At 40.6% G+C, this 16,116-nt stretch overlaps 1 protein-coding gene across 1 annotated transcript; it reads left to right on the forward strand.

Moving 5' to 3' along the window:
- The first annotated feature begins 1,931 nt into the window (after nucleotides 1-1,931).
- On the forward strand, nucleotides 1,932-15,675 carry DCAF4 (DDB1 and CUL4 associated factor 4). The gene is made up of 13 exons (XM_058026928.1): nucleotides 1,932-2,287; nucleotides 3,888-3,985; nucleotides 5,576-5,733; nucleotides 7,039-7,121; nucleotides 7,735-7,837; nucleotides 8,629-8,772; nucleotides 9,468-9,517; nucleotides 10,779-10,858; nucleotides 12,435-12,530; nucleotides 12,646-12,743; nucleotides 13,427-13,603; nucleotides 14,231-14,345; nucleotides 15,272-15,675. Exons 1-13 carry the CDS (start codon nucleotides 2,157-2,159, stop codon nucleotides 15,463-15,465), a joined length of 1,527 nt encoding a protein of 508 aa, XP_057882911.1. The 5' UTR covers nucleotides 1,932-2,156; the 3' UTR covers nucleotides 15,466-15,675.
- The last annotated feature ends 441 nt before the right edge of the window (nucleotides 15,676-16,116 follow it).

Below are 16,116 nucleotides of genomic sequence, written 5' to 3' on the forward strand. Positions count from 1 at the left end.
AAAATAATCAAAGTAAACCAAACTAAAAGCCTTTAGGAAGAGGTTAGACAAACTATTGCTAGGAACAATGTGTGGGTGAATGTGTGCATTTTATTTGTATATTTTATTTCAATGCGTATATGGAAAACCAGTGATCTCTGAAATATCTTCCAGTTTATTAACTTTCATAGTAAGTACCTGCAATACAAATGAGAAAACAAATCATTTAATACACTTCTTCCTCAATGGTAACTATTTCAGTCACAGGAATCCCTCAGCTTATAAATAGCATATATTGGTCACAGAACCTTGAATATTGCTCACTGGGCACCAGAAATTAAACAGATGAAACAAAGCTAATGAACAAAGCAGAGTATAACAGTACTTGCAAGACATTAGACATTCTGGACTATTACCCACCATCCAGGAAATACCATGAAGAAACCACTCCCTAGAAACCTGTGGATGGATGTACCAGCATCAAATTTGCATTTGATCAAGTACCAACACCATATAAACCATCATTTTGTATCCAGTAAACAGCAGCGATAGTTTTAGCAACAGTTGACTTTTTGTACACACTTTTCTCCTGTTACTGTATTAAAATTCAAAACTGTTGTGAAAGCTAAAGATCACTATCACGAAACCACTATGAGAAACAGACCTAACCAACAAAACATGCCTTAGAACTAGACCGTGTTGGTGCTCTGACATATAAATAAATAAAGCTCACAAACTGTATATGCAAGCCACAGGTGATTTCTTCAGCTCTTTCTATCCTTAAGTGAATACTTTCCAAGACTATTTAACTCTATGCATTTTGAACTTAAAATACAGATCATGTTAGTGAGAAACAAAAAATCCTATCTCCCAAAAATTACTCTCCTGCCAAATAAGACAGCAAATTTGTGCGAAGTCTAAACACCAAAAGTAGCAAAACGCCATTGCCTATTTTCCCAGTACAGGCATTTTTATTTCAGTTATTAAAGCAACCAAAAAACCCTCACATCTTTTTGAAAGCAAAAAGGCTAAACTATTATTTTTCCACAATTATTTTAAGTATAGCTTTTGTTTATTTGTTTTAACCTTAATCATTCATGAAGTTAACAAACTCTTACAACTCTGGTTACGACTTTCTTTAAAGCCCTAGATGCTAACCAAGCAGGAAGGGGAATGCTATTCAAAAGCTGCTTAAGGAGACCTTTAACAAACGATTAAGGAGAGAAGGAGTCTATTGCTCTGGCTGCCAGGGCATGGTGCTCACACACACCCTGCTGTGCTCGGAGCTGTTCCCGACCGCGGCAGCCCGAGCTCTCCCGCCCGCCTTGTACCTCAACACTGCCCATCACCAGATGGCTCAAAATAAGAAAAAAAATTAAGCACCAAGGGGCCTCAGCCGGGAGAGTCACTTTCGAGACGTTATCGCTCCTGAATTCTTGATAAATTCAGAGCGGTTGTAACAGCCTCTACCTGCTCACAGCCAAATGATGGCTTTGAGGGAGCCAGCAACGTAAGAGAAGAGGAGATACCCTTTCGGTGTCCCCTCAAAAGACGCCATCTCCCAGCAAACCCCAGGCTACCTCTGCCCTACGTAGCTTCCCTACCGTGCTAAGCGACCCCATCCGCCCCGCGTTCGTCTCTGCCGAGCTAAGAGCCCCTTCCAGCCCACACCCTCCATGCCCTCAGCGCCGCACCCCGCGCCATCCGCCCGCCCTCAGCCCGGCCCCGCCCCCGCGCGGCGCACGCGCCGGCCAGACCTCCTGCGGTTGGACGGGGGAGCTGTCCGTCAAGCGGCGGGCGCGGTTGAGCGCCAATGAGCGGCATCCTTGGGGCGTGGGCGGGGCGCTGGCGGCAGCGCGGACGCGGCGGGGCCGGCGTGGGCCCGGCGCGGTGAGGGACGGGCGGGCTCAGGGACGGGCGGGCTCAGGGGGGCGGTGGGGGACGCGCGGTCATCATTGACCTTCTGCCTCTGGGGTTTCGCCTTCAGCGCTGCGGGGTGAGCCGCGGAGCTGGTCCGGGACTAGTGGGGAAGTCAACAGGCGTAGGAGACCGTCTGTGCTGCGAGTTGTCGGCCGGCCTGGTCGTTACAGGTTGAAACTGTTCGAAAAGAGGCCGCATTAAGAGACTTGTCTTGGGTGCTGCGCCGTTCCAGGCAAGCAGGGCTGAGATATGTGTGCATGTTTGCTTTAAGAGGAGAAATGCGGAGGAGCTACCGTCGAGGCAAGGAGAGGCGTGGGTGGAGCAGTCACAAGCGCGGCCACCAGCCCCACCGGCCCTGGAGACCCGGCCACAACAACCGCGGCCAAAGGCAAGTACAGGCAGCTTGTGCCTTGGTGGGCTAAGCGATGGCTCCTGTGCCTAATTGAATGTGCAGAATCGAGAACCGAGAGGGTGGCCACCTGAAGATCTAGTAGACGGTACTTCTTATATATCTGTCATCCCTACTGGGAGTGGAATTGTGCTGATTTCTGGAAGTTTATTGTGTGTTCACAACTGTACACTGATTTTTTAAACTGAGATGCAGTTCCATGAGCCAGTCCTTTCAGCTATGCATTATCCATAAACCCTTCATCAATATGCAAAGATAGTTCAGGGAAGAAAAATATAATTACTTAATTCTATCTGCTTGTTTATTCTAAGCTTGAGTGTGGTGTAAAATCTGTCATTGAAGGATCTTCCTGAATGTTTGAAAGCACGGTAAGTAATGTGGTAATGTCACATCTAACAGATGAGGAAAAGAAAACAAGGTCTCAGGAATAATCCCTGCCTTGAAAACTGATCCTTTCAGAAAACATGTTTTATATTTTATAACCTACACTTGCCTATATTTGAGCTGTTTTTATGGTTGCTTTTTCATTCCCCTGTTCTTTCCTTAGTGCCTCTTGCAGGACTAAAAGAGGCTAATGCTTTGCTTTAATATACTAAGCTTTTTTTTTTAAAAAAAAAAACTGTTTTTAGGAAAAGAGACACACTTATGAGTTGCCACACTAATTGTACTTGTGTAAGAAAACTTGTGTTAGAAATGCAAATGGATACTGTTTCAGTGAGCAGAATTAGAAGAGTTTTCTTACAGAGCTTTGGGTGTGATCTGGGGTGGTTTTCCCTGGTGTACCTGTTGTGTCCTTTAACTGTTTTCAGAGTTGTATAATCAAACCACAGCAGAGCTGGTATTAGAAATAGAATTTCTTTGTCGTTTTCTTTTCAATAAATCACGGCTCTTGCAAAACAGCTTCACCTACTGCTTTTAAGATTACATGTAATAAGACCTGTCTTAAAAAGTGAGAATTTTACAGGTGCTTCAGAAAACATCCTTGTGGAAATTTGCTCATGAGCACTGAATATGCTCATGTATATTAGTTCAAGAAGAGGAAAGCTGCAGTTACCCCATGTCATGTTTATTAGAAAAGCAGAGGCTTTTCTTGGAATTTTCATTAAACTTTTGTTTATTTTGCATGTTTTTAAACCTCATCAGTGAAATTCTTGTTGTGGAGAGAATGGCAAAACATTTCTGACCTGACATCAGTGTTTTACCTACACTGTCTCTCGTTTAGTGCTGTGAAGACTTTCATGCTTTCAGGAGTGGGCTGTTTGTTTAATGTACAATCACCCAGTTAATCTTTTGCTAAAAAAAGTTAGAGGCACTTGCAGAATCAACAGCAACCTCTAATGTATTAGCAAGTAATTTAAGGCTGTTATCAGTAATGTTCTTGAAAAATTTTTAAGCTGAATATTTTTTCACTGTTTTATTTTCATAGTTTAATATATGGTGATATGGAGAAAATGCTGTCAGAGCACTGCATAGTGGTACTCCATTGATGTCAGTAACAATCTGTTTTCTAGTCTCTTTATGGGAAAGATGTGTCAAGCAATTGTGAGCCTGTCTTGAAAGCAATGCTGGTTTTTTTTAGTCTGGAACAAGAAGAGCCACAGACCCCTGTGAATGCAGGTGCCAGCAGCAATGAGGATCCTTCTCCATCCAGTTCAACACAGAACTCTGTAGCACCAGGTAAGAGATGGTGTTTATAGGTCAAAAGTCAGTTCCTATATGCTGATTGTATGAAAAAAGTAGTAGTAGCTGCATTAATAATCTGGTGTGACAGGAACCATACAAACAGTAAAGTTTGTGGAGAAGAGTAACATCAAGTGATACAAAAAGATGTAGTAAGTAAGGATCTGGAGAACAGAGCCAAATCACTTTCAGGCCCACAAGTGCTTCTCATTTTTGAAAACTTGCATGCTTAGTCAAGCTGATATAAACTGAAAAAATGCAATTTTTTTTCCCTCCAGAAATGCTACTTTAGGAAGAAAATGAACTACTAAGGAAGCAAATGAAATAAGAGAGTATATAAAAAATTATAGCTTGTGTTCAGTCTTTTGAAAGGCACAACAATCCACCACTTTGTGGGATGTCTCTTGTGTGGTGTCTCTTTATGCCTTCAGTGCACTTTGAAGTCTGTAATAAAGAGACTCTGGCTAAATACTTGTTCATTTACAACAAAAGATGAAGTAGCAGCACTGTTGAGGAAGATGTCCTGTTTACATTCTGGTTTCCTGACTCATTAAACAATGCTAGCAAAAACTAAGCCAGTGTGAACTTACATTTCTGTACATCAGGAGAGTGCTGGAACAACACTTGAGTTTAAAAAGATGGTTTTTGTATATCACTGTTTTGTGTTGTGAACATGCTAGGAGATGTATCCTGCAAGACATTTATTCCTGTGTAGTTACTGTGTAACTACTAAATGTAGTGTGCTTTTATAAACTTTACTGATTCATTGACTAACTTCTTATTTTCACTGACCTGAAAAGGTCTTGGTCAGTTGTAGCTAATCTGAAACCTAAAAGATGCAGACAAGGAGCTGAATGGTAAGCAGCTGCAAAAAGAGGATACTAAAAATGAAATTTCTGGTAGCAAATAAAGTTTTAAATAAAAACTCTTGAAATGAAATGTTAACAATTGCCTCTGAATAAATTTCTTTGTCTTGAGACAATCTGTCAAAGTATTTTAAATGTCATAGTATTTTACTTGTCTGCCTCTGCATTCACACAGACAGTGAAGCACTAAAATTGAGTGTTTCTCATCCCAATTTATCTTTGGAAGTAGCTAAATGTACTCTTGATTTTATCTAAATCTCTCCTATGTGCTGAAGAAAAAGTGTCTTTTTCTGGGAAGTGAATCACTTTATTTGAGTTTATTTGATACCTCGTTGTCATTTTTTTTGCTGTCCTTCCAAGTCTTTTAACTAAGAACATCCCCTCGTGATTTATTTATGAAGAAAGACCATTTTTGTTCTGCCACAAAACCTTTCTTTTGTGCTTTTCTGATTGGTCTGAATTTCCTCTTGGTCAGTGGTGACGTGCCTTCTGTAGCTGTGTAAGAGCATTTGAACACTACAAATAACCTCGTTTTTTCTCCTGTAATTTGCTCGTCTGTTCCCACTCTGTGTATCATGCTTGGGATGTGCTGGGAGCTAAAGCTTTGGGTCTCACAACTCTCACATTCACAGGAAGACATGGAATATCAAAGAGCAATAAACAAACTTAGTTATCCATCTGATTTTGCCACTTTTTCTCCCCCGTGTCTCCCCCACTGAAGAACTGCCAGGATTTTATTATGACCCAGAAAAGAACCGCTACTTTCGCCTACTGCCTGGACATAATAACCACAACCCACTCACCAAGGACAGCATTCAGCACAAGGCAATGGAGTGCAAAAGACTGAGACTCTTAGAAGAGGAAGAAAAACAGCATCAGGTATGTTTTGAAAAATATTGCATTTAGGCTTTATTGTACTCTGGCCCAGGACAGATTGTAAATGAAAGTCTTCAAGTTCAGACAATTCAATTTCTTTTTCTGCTAAGAATGAAGTCCTTGAAGCCTTTTGTTTGGCTCTTCCACAAAGGAATGAAGTCAAGTCATTACAAACAAAAAATCTATAAAGACAAAGGAACTGTGCTTGGAATTGCAGTTGTCCAACAGTTACACTTGAGTCAGGGTATTGGATGCCAGGTTTCAAGTTCCTGCCTTGAATTGGCAAAGCGGGGTCTTGATTTAAAGTTTTTTGCATTTTTAATAAATTTATTTATGATATTCCTGGACCTTGAAGAAACAATACTAATCATAGTTGGTGGAAAGCTTTTTGTTGAAGAACTTTTTTGGACAGTTAAAATCAAGGCAAATCTTATGTTTATGTCTGAAAAGCCTGTGTGCTTTTCTGTATGAAGTGTTACAGTGAAATTAATGCTGATGCTGCATGTTTGTAATGTGGGTAAAATATCTAACAAGGATGCTTTTTCATTACTTGAAAAACATGTCTTATAACTTTACAAATAACAGCTCAGCTTAGATGCTATCATTTGGAAGAAGTGAACAGTGTTCTTTTTCTTAAGCAATGAAGTTCTCCAACTAGGTCTTCCGTGTAAAGAACATTTTGACTCTCAAACACTTGTTTTATCTGACCATTACCAAAAAGATTTCTTACTCCGTAATTCTGCTAAATACTCTATCCCTTGGTCTCCTCAGAAGGTGTTTGCATTAAATTCTAAAGGGTTGGTAAATCATGGAATGGAGTCACAGAATGACTTGGGTTGCAAAGGACCTTAAAGATCATCTAGTACCAGTGGGGGCAATGGAAATGGAATGGAAAAGCAGTTTAGTACAACAGTAAGACTGCATGTTTAATATCAGTCTCATTGTGATAAAAGATTTTGCTGTATAAGAAGAATTTGAGGTGTTGTCATGAAACCAGAAGGTGATTTTACACCTCCAGGTGGTACTGCTGATTATGTAGAGTGAAGACAATGGCTGTTGGGGTTTCATATTTTTTCTCCAGGTTCTGTATTTACAGAAGCACTCCACATCTCACAGGAGTATATTCTTGTCTACTTACCGTAGTAGATCAGGGAGATGGTGCTGAAATGTGTTTTATATGTTCTGAAAATTTTAATGTGTGTAGGCTAGAAGAAAAAGTTCCCTAAACATCCCAAACATCAAAGACCCACAGCCGTATTTGAATCTTAAACAAGTAACTGAGTACAGTTCCATGTTACTCTCTTCCAGAAAACAACAAGGGCTGGACTGAACTCGTCTGTGCTGTTACAGAAAAGGCAGCTGGGTTCGCTCAGCCCCACAAGTTATTGCAGGTACAGTGATTTGATTTGTCTTCTGTTTGCAGTGCCAAGTTCTGCTGTTAGTGCAACTGTTTCTGTCAGGTTTTCTTGCATTTCTTACTGTTTCATTGGGATGAGGAGGAACATATTACTTAAAGTCAGGAAAAAGTTTATATTCTGTAATAATCAGATTACTAAAATGATGAGAATTCAAATGAGGAAGTTGTTTCCCAATTTTACTTCAAAAGAAGTTCATTTTATGTATGTATATTGATAGGCTGTTTTGTCACATTGTACTTTATTAGTATAGCACAGCTTTTTTAGGATAAGTCCTTTCAACAGCCATGACCGTTCCTTAGTGCCCCATCAGAACAGCAGAAGGCAAATTAAGTTAGTGACCTGCTGTTCTAAACTAAAGATGTGCTGGGGTTCAAAACAGTGGGATGAAATTCCATGCATGTGGAAGATGCACATGTTCATAGGTTATACAAGTTAAATTTCAGCATGCTAGTTATTCAGGCATTTTCTCTTCAGTGATTGAGAAGCATTCTATATCCTGGCCAGAATTCTTTTCATATGCATTAAATTTAGGCTTACCTGAATTCTCCTCTCTTCAACACCCTCACACTCCTACCTGCTTCTGCAGGCTAGTCCATGAACTAAAAGTGAACTGCATGCAGAGGAGGAAGATAGAAATTCACAGTCCAGATTCCTCAGTTGCTGGAACCAACAATTTTAAAATCATTGTGGTATGTATGAGAAATTATAAGTCTTTAAGATAAAGAGAGCCTGTCTTCAGTGAAAATTCAGGCTCTTGTAATCAAATCAGACAGGTCAAATGTAGCTTTTAAAGATATGTTATTCCTTCTCTGTCAGTTCTTAAAATCTATGCTCAGTAACTGTAACAGGTAGGGAGAGGCTGTTCTTTCCTACAAAAGAAAATTATAAACAGGGTTGGATATGAAAGCATTTTTTGTTTGTTGTTTATTGTTTTTTATAATCTGATCAACATGTTCTTTTGGAAGTAAGTAGGAGTTGAGTGGATCATTATTGTGGGGCTGGGAGGAGGAGTGGAGAGGATCAAGAGGAAGAGGAAAAAAAATAAAAGAGGAGAATTTTGGGAGTGGCAAAGCCTGTGGTTCAGAGAATAGAAGTAAACATCAGTAATCACTTTACATTTCATGATCTTTCATAGACTATATAGGAAGCTCTCCAGGACCAGCTCCTGGCCTTGTAAACAAAGCACTGCATAGATAGCTGAAGCCAGAAGGGACTCAGAAACAGTGTAAGTGTATAGAATTGTTAACATTGGAAAGATCATTTATTGTAAGCCAAGGACTGAATCCTTTTCTTATCCCTGTTTTTTCTCTGCATGCATTTAAAAGGAGTTGGCCATTGATTTTAGAGGTGAATGGAAAGCAGATGGTGTTAAAGGGATCAGAATTAATGTGTTGTTTCATTTTAGACTTAATGCAACTCCTCAGGCTGTTTTTCCTGTAAGTTTCCAGTGAGTGTGACTGGTAAAGCTTTTATTTTACAGGCAGATGTTGCTTGTGAACGAATATTCACTGTGAACGATGTAGAGCATGGAGGATGTAAATATGGTATCATCAACCTCAGCGGTTTGGGGAAGGAGTCTCTCACTGTGGAGATGTATGACAACCTCTACTTCACAAACCGCAAAGTACTGCTTTCTGTTCCTCCTTCCTTTGGTGGCTGCTTTCTCAGAACACTCTTCTTGGGAGGCTCAGGTGCAAGTGCCATGAGGGTTGGGGAAGGGGCTAGGAGAAGAGAATGGAAGAATCTAGAGATGTGAAACTTGGGTAAATGCAGAACCACAGTAAACATGAAAGCGCTCAGTACCAGTAATAGTTGTCAGCAATGTTACACTACAACTGGAATGCAGGACTACATAGAAGTACCAGCTTCCAAGGATAGTGATTACTTTAGACTTCGACTGTAGCTAGCAAAATGGAAGTTTGGCTATCAAAACTACCAAGATTTGCATGCTTCTTTCTTAAAAATCATTTTGGGAAACTGTGTTTATCCTTAAAGTTTTCCCTTAAACTGTGTTTATCCTCCTTTAAATATGAGGCGTATTTAAAACAGGTTTTCATGATTTCTTCATGTTCAGGTTCTTTCAGGGATGGTCTCTTGAATAAGATGTACTTGGTGCCTTAGTCTGTGTTTGGTCAGACTTCTTAATGCTGTTCTGTTGTTATGAGCATGAAGCTGAAATGCTTGTGCCCCATTACTGAGTTATTTAGTGGGCTGAGGAGCTGTGCCCAGTGCCTAATTTTATGTCATTTTTGCATGGAAATAATCTTTCCTTAATTGAATTACAGATCACAAAAATAGTATGTCTTCTTCTCTCTGAAGGTGAACTCTGTGTGCTGGGCATCACTGACTCATCCAGATTCTCATGTTTTATATCCTTTAAAAAAAAATAATCAGAATTGTCATTCAGGTTTTACAAGTCTGCATCATGCTTCACAGGAAAACTAATTTAAGTAATACCTCTTCTGTAGTTCCCCCAGAAGATAAGTTTTCTGGAAAACAGCAGAAGTAAAGAAAATCGAAATATGTTGGAATTTCTGAGGCAGATGTATGGTTCTGTTACAGATAAATGTAGAATTGTTCCCATGTTAATGGTAAATGAAAGACCATGTTTTCTGCCATGGAAAATTCCCACTTCATTAACAGTGTATATAAATGCTATATCCAAAATGATCTGATGTTTGGAAATTGGCTGAGGCAAAAGAACAGGAGCAGAGGGTAAAGGCAACAGCCTTTTTCTGAAGAGAACCTTTTTGAAAGTGGGATGGTTCATTTGTGTTTAAAACCATCCCTGTACTGGTAGGGGTGAGAGGAGAATGGGAGCAATTCAGTAGCATCACCTGCAACTTTCAGAACATGTTCTGCAGGTCTGACTTGAAGAGTCAGATACAGTAGAGGAAGCAGTAATGAACAGTGCAGAGCCCAGAAGAGTAGGGGAAAAAACTGAATTCTGACATAGGAGATGGCAGACAACAGGTGTGTTATAAAGTGCCAAAAGAAATGACACAGAAAAGTATGGAATGGCCTGTGTGAAAAGCCAGGCAACTCTAGACCAGCCTGTCAGGGGCAGGAGCTCACCAGGTGTGCACACAGCTGGGGATGTGTTCAGGATCACTTGGTTTCGTGGGTTTGTGTGTTCCCCTAGTTGAGTTACAGATTTACCCCACTGAACTTGAAATGCAGCTTTTAAGTTCTATTTGTACCTAGTATAGTCTTCATAAAATGTTTAAGGGTAATCTAAAGTGAATTTTCCTTGCCTCCCATTTTTCCAATTTACCTCCATAAAAAATAGATCTATATTAATGCAGTGTCATCAACATGAAAAAGTGAGAATGATCTATATATAGGCCATGCTTATTTTTTATTTTTCCTATCACTAGTAAGATACAACAGTATTGTCTTATCTTTCTCATAGTGAAAATACACAAGCAAGAATTTGAGTTCTTTCTAGCTCATTCCTATGAAAGTGAAGTGTCACAGCTTAGTTGTAAACTGTAAAGCACATCAGAGGTCTGGAGGAAAAGTGTTGTGAGCTGTAGCTGTGTCAGGGCATCTTGCTTTTCCCATTTATAAATATTAGGCAGCCTGTTCTATTCCACAGAACAATCAGTTTTCCTTAACTCACTTCAGCAAGCTGTGTCTCATGGGAATTGCAGAAACACCAGGCTGTGCCAGTCTGCTTCCAGCATCATTGTTCAGCAGCACTAACCCAGGTAGGATGTTTCTGTTGGATTTTTGTCTCCAAGTTTTGGTAGCAATTATATGAAAAGAGCACAAATGAAAGGTTATTTTAGCAATCTTTTTCAGGTGTTGGTGAGACTGTTGTATTCCTGTAAGACTAAAACAGCTTAAAAAGTGAAATGATGATGAAAGAATTTGAGACTTAATTAACAAGCAGTATTCAGAGCCCTAGTTTATTTTTAGCTGCTGCAGTACTTGACTTTGGCAGGAGAACAACTCACTTGTAAAGTAAACACTTGAGATTTTTCACAAGAAGCTTGGCCTGTAATTAATATGCAAAGGCTGCACACAGCAAATACTGACATTTCCTTATAGAATGTCCAGAGTCACTGCAGAATCCCTTCTCATAGCAGCTGCTCAGGAATGCTCAGTGCATAAATCAGAGGTGTAAAGCTGGTAAATATCTCAGCCCAGAGCTCCTTGTACAAGCTCCAGCTCCAGTTGTATGGAAACTTGACTGACAGAGAGAGTACCACGTCCTAAGTCTGGCTGTAGCTGATCTATTCTGTTGAATGTTCTTGGGGGCAGGACTTAATTAATTGGACCTTCTTGACAGATGTTAGAACCATGCTTCTTCAAGTCACAGAGTGCAGTGCTCTAATCTGGCTTCCATTCAAACATGATCAGTTAAATTTATACAGAGGAAATCTGTGATAGATAAGAGTAATGGACTAATTTTAAAAATTTAATGTCTTACTATATATGCAGCCATTAAATAAATTTGCATAGAGTCAGCATGAACTTGAATGAAGAGTCACTGAGGGTGGATGGCTACTAAGCCAGCACACCCAGTTGCTCTGTGAAAGATTTTAAGCCCTTCACCATAATTAGCTGCTGTAAGTTCCACCAAAGTCTTCTTGTCTAGTATATCCTATTGACTGTTCAGGTATTTCCAGATTTGATTTCCTTCACTCTCCTAAAGAGGTGGTTTATGGGAGCCTTGCTGAGTAGATGCCAGGGGAAAAGTAGAACTTAGCCTGTCTAAAACTATGTTATCCATCCATTCTTGTCCATGTCACCTGTGCTGCATGACAGATGTATGTGTGACGTGCCATGAAGGAAGTGAAAACTAAGGATATAGTCTGCTAATTGGCATAAATTCTGTGCAGGGGCTGTATGAGTAAGAGTCAAATCTAGGGTTTTATTACTTAATCATTTTTTTTAATAAGCAGGCATAGTACAGATTAGGCTGTGGCTAATCCATAGTTTATAAAGTAAATGTTTTGTATTTCTAGCCCACTCATCTTTTAAAAATGGCTTACTCAGTGCTATAAGGCAAGTGTTACTTTTCTCTTTCCTGCCATGGTGAGCCCTCTGACTACTGAATAAATTTCACAGTCTCTCAACATCATCTATTAACACAGACTGTAGGAGTCCCACTTACAGTCATGAACTTCAGTTTCTGTTTCCTGTCTCTTGAGTACCAAAAGGACGCTAATTGGGTAACCCTTCCTCTGCTTCAGACTGAAATGTGGCAATCTAAGAACCTTTCTGAGTTACCATCCTGTCCATTTCATGAACACTTCATGTGTTGCTCCTGTGTTCTAGGAGATCGACCTGGAATGCTGTGCAGTTTCAAGATATCCACTGCCTGGTCCTGTGCTTGGTGCCTGAATCCCCAAGCAGACAACTGCTTTAGCACAGGTGATCTATCTGCAAGGCTAGCAACCCCCTCTGTCTCAGTAGGAAAGACTTCTTCCATTCATCTCCCAGCTGCTACACAAATTACAGCCAAACTAATATCATCTGTCTTCCCTAGGCCTGACACGACGAGTTCTTGTGACCAATGTAGTGACAGGGCATCGTCAGACATTTGGAACCAGTAGTGATGTGCTGGCACAGCAGTTTGCCACGCAGGTAGGGAGAACCAGACACCATTTTTTCAGAGCACTTCCTCATTGGTGGGGTCTTTATTCTGTTTGGGGCAGGATTCCTCATGCTGTACATAAGGTTCTGATGACAGCTGCTGTTCCACAGCAGAGCCGATGGGGTCTGATGCTCGCACACAATTGAATAGCAACAAAAATGTTACCTGATTTCAAACTGTGGCAACGGGCAATTTTTGTTAAGATTACAGAGGTAAAAAGACAAGGAAGTACAAAGAGCACAGTAATAACATGTAAAATTGTTTTGGTTTTGGCAAATAGCCTCATTCTAGTAACACTCAGTGTATTGCCTCCATCAAGAAGGAGAAAGTCGCTATAAAATATTAATGGACTTGTTCACAAAGAATTAGGATGATAAAATATGAGGAATATGAGAATTCCAGTTTCTGTTTTGCTGTTATGTTAGATTGAGTTCCTGCTTACCTAGGGAAACCTTTACAACTAAAGTAAATAGCTGAGGTGTGAATGGAGCTTAATGAATTTGCTGAAAAATGCTGCAGTGTGTAATTAAAATTCTGCTTCTTAATGCATCTGTTAAAATAATTTGACAACTAGACTGTAGAGCTCAAAAACATGACAGAGGCTCTGTCTGTGTAACTTGTAAGACCCTGGCAGATGTTACACAGTATGCTCCTTTCCCTGGGATTCTCCCAGACCCCAGTGCTGTACAATGGCTGCCGTTCGGGTGAGATTTTCAGCATTGACGTGCGCCAACGTAACCGCAAGGGGCAGAGCTGGAAAGCAATTCGTCTCTTCCATGGCTCAGCAGTTACATCTGTTCACCTTATGGAGGCTGAACATTATCTGATGGCAGCAGATATGGCTGGAAAGGTATGCTTTTGTTGTGTTTTGGATATTCTGTTCCTTTCAGTATCTGGGAATTTACAGGTACTTATCCCACTCCCAAAGACAGACGTCTACTCTTAGAATGTAGTATGGAACTGGGTGGTAGTTCCATTTATGGGTCTTCTTCCAGAGCCCATTATTTGTCACAGAATGGTTTGGGTTGGATGGAAGCTTAAATATCATCTGGTTCCAGCCCCTTGTCATAGGCAGGGACACCTTCTGTTAGACCTTCATCCAACCTGGCCTTGAACATTTCCAGGGATGGGGCATCCACAACTTCTCTGGGCAACTTGTTTTAGTCACTCACCACCTTCACATTAAATTCCTAATATTTAATCTGAACAGACCCTTCTCAGTTTAAAGCCATTCCCCCTTTTGTCCTATCACTACATACCTTTATAAATTGACCCTCTCTGGCTCTCTTGTAGCCTCCTTCAGGAGGAGGCTGCTTTTGCAGGCTGAATTCTCTCAGCCTGTCTCCTCAGGAGAGGTCCTCTAGCCCTCCAGTCATCTTCATGGCCCTCCTCTGGGCATGCTCCAACACATCCATCCAACCTTTGGGTGCTCTCTGCTTTAATATATCCTCTCTCAAACAATTTCTTCAACTTGCAGATAAAACTGTGGGACCTGAGAACAGCAAAGTGTGTGAAACAGTACAAAGGTCACCACAATGAATATGCTCTTCTCCCTTTGCATGTCAACGAGGAGGAAGGACTTCTTATAGCAGGTAGGTTGACTTTTTCCCCCCCTCTATTTGTATAGTGTATGGTAGTGATTTTCTTAAGCCTGAGGGGTGTTTCTTAGGTACAGCTGTTAGAAGCTGTAAATCTGTAAATTCTTTGAAATTCAGAAAAAATTTAGCCTTAAACATACTGTAATATACTATGAAAATTATGTTATGGATGCATACCTACTGTAACCAATCCTGTGAGGTGCTCAACAGCTTAATCTGCTGTGTCCTGCAAAACTCCTATTATCCTTTCCACAATATGCCTCAAAAGTAGAGCAAAAAACACTTGATTTCAAAATTCAGGGAAACAACATGTAAACAGGAGACTTGGTGTAGTAACTTTATATAAAGACTGCATATCTTTAGTTGGTGCTTAAGTGGAGAATGTGGTGATGAACTGAAGCATTGGCATGTGAGCCTGACTCCTTGTAAACTGTTTATACCACTCAGATTCATTTTGAATACTCCCAGTTACACTCAGATTTTTTATTATATTATTATATTTTGGGTGGGGGCAGGAAAAGTAACAATAGATGAAAAAAAACCTTTATAGTGTAGCCAAGCTTCATAAAATCACTGTAAAGACAGTGACCTCCTTTCCTTGGATATATCAGTAAGTGGTGGTATAATAAGAATTTTTAATGTGACTGAATTTTTCTCCCTTTTTTTGGCTTAGGAGCTTGATAAAGGGAAAAGCTGATTTACTGTACCTTTAATTACCCAATAGGAAATGTACATTTTTCCCACTCTTGTAGTATTCAATGTAAATTTTTTGTTTTGTAAAGTATGGATAAGCACTTTGCCTCATGTGGGCATAAACATATTCAGAGTGTTCTCTCCATAGACTTTCTGCTTCTGTGGTGATAATCTTGCAGAACCATGTTAAGTGTTTTGTGTAATGTTGGGTTTTGCTTTCCTCCCAGTTGGTCAGGATTGCTACACCCGAATCTGGAGTCTCCAAGATACTCATCTGCTTAGAACCATCCCTTCTCCCCACCCATCATCCAAAGATGCCATTCCTAGTGTGGTGTTTTCTTCAAGACTTGGGGGTAGCCGAGGAGTTCCTGGCTTACTCATGGCTGTCAAACAGGATCTCTACCACTTCTCCTATAACTGACATGTTCTCCTCAGACCTGCTCTACAAAGCTGCCAATCTATATGTGACTTCAGAATCTTTACACCAGTCACCAAGCTGTTCAGCAATTATAGGCTGCTGTTGCATCTGCTTTGCTCATCTAATTGTGAACATCCTTCAGGAGTTCAGCAAATCTTGCTGTATACATGCATCTCAGACCTCTTGTAAATAAAAGCTGAACACTGATTAACTGTAGGCAAGATTCAGTCTCTCTGAAATCTAGCTGTAAGCCTGCCAAGCAGGTAACTTTAAGAGCCTCTGTTGTGCTAGCTGAATGTGCTGTTTGGTCACCTAACCTTTAGCTGTGGTCACATCTGTCTCAAGAAGCAGGCTGGCCCAGCAGAGTGAAGCAGCTGATGTTGAGAAGCTGAACACACTGTAAGTGTTCTGGGGCAGTTTGGAGTAGCTTTGGTTGGGGTTCCTGCAACTGCCACTGCTCCACTTTGGAAGCAGTTGGTTGGAAGCAACCATGCTCCATGGTTGGAAACAGTTCAAGGAACAGCTGTTTTCCTTACCCCTGCTGTCAGTCCCTTTTGCTGGGTCATACTAAACTTTGTGCCTTGCAGACAATGGTAGCACCACTGCCCTGCCATGATTCCTGTAGAAAGCAGCAGGCATGGAGCAAAGCCCCTT

This window comes from Melospiza georgiana, chromosome 6 (genome assembly GCF_028018845.1).
Source record: "Melospiza georgiana isolate bMelGeo1 chromosome 6, bMelGeo1.pri, whole genome shotgun sequence".
In the NCBI taxonomy this organism is placed as follows: domain Eukaryota; kingdom Metazoa; phylum Chordata; class Aves; order Passeriformes; family Passerellidae; genus Melospiza; species Melospiza georgiana.